The 2,500-nt window shown below is 45.8% G+C and overlaps 1 protein-coding gene across 1 annotated transcript in view; it reads right to left on the bottom strand.

Moving 5' to 3' along the window:
- The window catches only part of hmcn2 (hemicentin 2), a 91,606-nt gene that overhangs the window by 15,668 nt on the left and 73,438 nt on the right, over positions 1-2,500 (bottom strand). Inside the window, exons 57-60 of the mRNA XM_080852749.1 lie at positions 2,474-2,500; positions 1,859-1,966; positions 826-960; positions 385-519 (exon numbers count right to left, since the gene is read on the bottom strand). The exon at positions 2,474-2,500 is cut by the window's right edge and continues 138 nt beyond it. Of these exons, the coding sequence (XP_080708875.1) occupies positions 385-519; positions 826-960; positions 1,859-1,966; positions 2,474-2,500 (405 nt within the window). The remainder of the gene's footprint in view (positions 1-384; positions 520-825; positions 961-1,858; positions 1,967-2,473) is intronic.

The raw sequence follows: 2,500 nt of genomic DNA, 5'->3' as shown, positions 1-2,500 counted from the left end.
CTATGCCAATCTCTGACTGGGGAGAGTAGCTATGCCAATCTCTGACTGGGGAGAGGTAATGATCAGTTCCAGTAGCTATGCCAATCTCTGACTGGGGAGAGGTAATGATCAGTTCTGCCACCCTACGCCAATCTCTGACTGGGGAGAGTAGCTATGCCAATCTCTGACTGGGGAGAGGTAATGATCAGTTCCAGTAGCTATGCCAATCTCTGACTGGGGAGAGTAGCTATGCCAATCTCTGACTGGGGAGAGGTAATGATCAGTTCCAGTAGCTATGCCTATCTCTGACTGGGGAGAGTAGCTATGCCAATCTCTGACTGGGATGAGGTAATGATCAGTTCTGCCACCCTTGGCCTAGTCCCCCACCCGGAGGATGTTCAGTACCTTGCAGCACCAGACGTGTTCTACCCACAGCGGTGCCAGCTGCGTTCTGGGCCAGGCACTGGTAGGTTCCGGCATCGCCCAGCGTAACCCGAGAGAACTTCAGAGCTCCATTGGACAGAACCGCCATGCGGTGACCTGAGGAAGTTTGGGTTTCAAGTTTCATCAGAAGATACACAATAAACCCAAACAAACTCACAAGTTTCATCAGAAGATACTCTAAAAACACAAACAAACTCTCAAGTTTCATCAGAAGATACTCTACAAACACAAACAAACTCTCAAGGCACTTGACAACGATGTCAAATTCTTAACTGCCTGTCAACTGTGACTTCAAATGACATTTACCAACCACAGTGTCCTGTACATTTAGTGGTTGTGGTTTGCAGGGGTGACTAGGGATAGAGTCTGCACATTGACATACAGTAGAGTTTGATGCCTTACCGGTTGCCAGGGGAACGCCCTCTCTCTGCCATGTGAGGGAGGGGCGGGGGAACCCGTGCGAGTCACAGGGCAGGACGACCCCCTGGTGCAACACCACCTGCACCTCCTCCGCCATGGGCTTGATCTCAGGGGGCTCTGGGGAAGGGCATGATAGATACAGATAATTACCAAACACTGTTAATGTGGCGGCCTTTCTATGGTTTCTAATTTTCCAAACTCCAATATCCAGTCAAGGCCGTGGGTCGTCAGCAGGTAGTGGATTACGCACTCTCGGTACTCGAAAGTTAAAAGAATAATCCATTTATTTTGATTCCAAAAAGGTAAACATAAAGCTTGATCTCAGGAGGCTCTGGGGAAGGGCATTGATGGAGATAATTACCAAACACTGTTAATGACTATATGAATCAAGTGCCTTGTTTTAATAATTGGTTTATAAGCTTTTCTTTTAACAGGGATATGGCTTTTCTGTGTTCCTGTGTGTATGTGTAACTTTGATTAACAGGCGCCACTTATTGTTTTCTCGACCCTAAGAAAATACAAGAAGCTCGGTCGAGAACATTGTTTTGACTATGATGTTTACCACTTACGGCGTCAGCATTAGATCAACTAGGCATATAAACCTTGTGGTTTATAAGTGAAATTGCTTCACTTTTCATCCTTGTGCTGTGAGTGAGCCCAATTGCAATTGTTCTCGTTGAATAAATATACTGATTGACAAATCTGGAGTCCTGAAGTAACTAGGGTGAATTTTCACCTATCAGGCATGAGTTCCCATTAGGAACCTGACATCTCTTACAGGACACAGGCCACATGGGCATGAGCTCCCATTAGGAACCTGATACCTCTTACAGGAGACAGACCACATGTAGCTCACCTGGTAGAACATTTCTATTTACATTTGGTCATCTGGCAGATGATATATAAATAAATAAAGTCTAAAGTTTGAAAGATGCTTTCACCCAAATGCCAAAGCCTGGGTCTCTATGGTTCATCCCAACCAAATGTGATGTGCTGTGATGTCAGAGAGCCTCACCTTGCACGCTGAGAGTGATGTGTTTGTAGGCCACGCCTGCAGGGTTACGGGCTGCACAGGTGTATCTGCCAGCGTGGCTCGGGAGACTGGCTGTGATCTCCAGTGCTCCTACACACACACACACACACACACACACACACACACACACACACACACACACACACACACACACACACACACACACGCACACACACACACACACACACACACACACACGCGCACACACACACACACACACACACACACACACACACACACACACACACGCACACACACACACACACACACACCCACACACACACAAACACACACACTTAATATTACAAAAACCTTTAGGGCAGTTGTGTAAAGATGTAATACATGCATTTTGATGCCTGCCAAATTTAACTGCATGTCTGTAAAACTTCAAACCTCAAAGAAACAAATTCTATCACCAATAGATACAAAGTAAACCATATAAACACATCTACAATATATACATATCTACAGTATATAGACGTTTTAATCATCAAGGCTTCTTCAAAAACAATCTAATGTCATCAAAGGGTCTAGTAACATTACTTCTGAGAAAGAGCCTAGGTAGGACAGGTGGGTGAGGTCTGGTAGCGTACGCACCTGTGGGCAGGACCCGGTAACTGCCCC

This window comes from Sprattus sprattus, assembly GCF_963457725.1.
Source record: "Sprattus sprattus genome assembly, chromosome: 15".
In the NCBI taxonomy this organism is placed as follows: Eukaryota; Metazoa; Chordata; class Actinopteri; order Clupeiformes; family Clupeidae; genus Sprattus; species Sprattus sprattus.
This window is presented reverse-complemented; position numbering and strand designations above follow the sequence as displayed.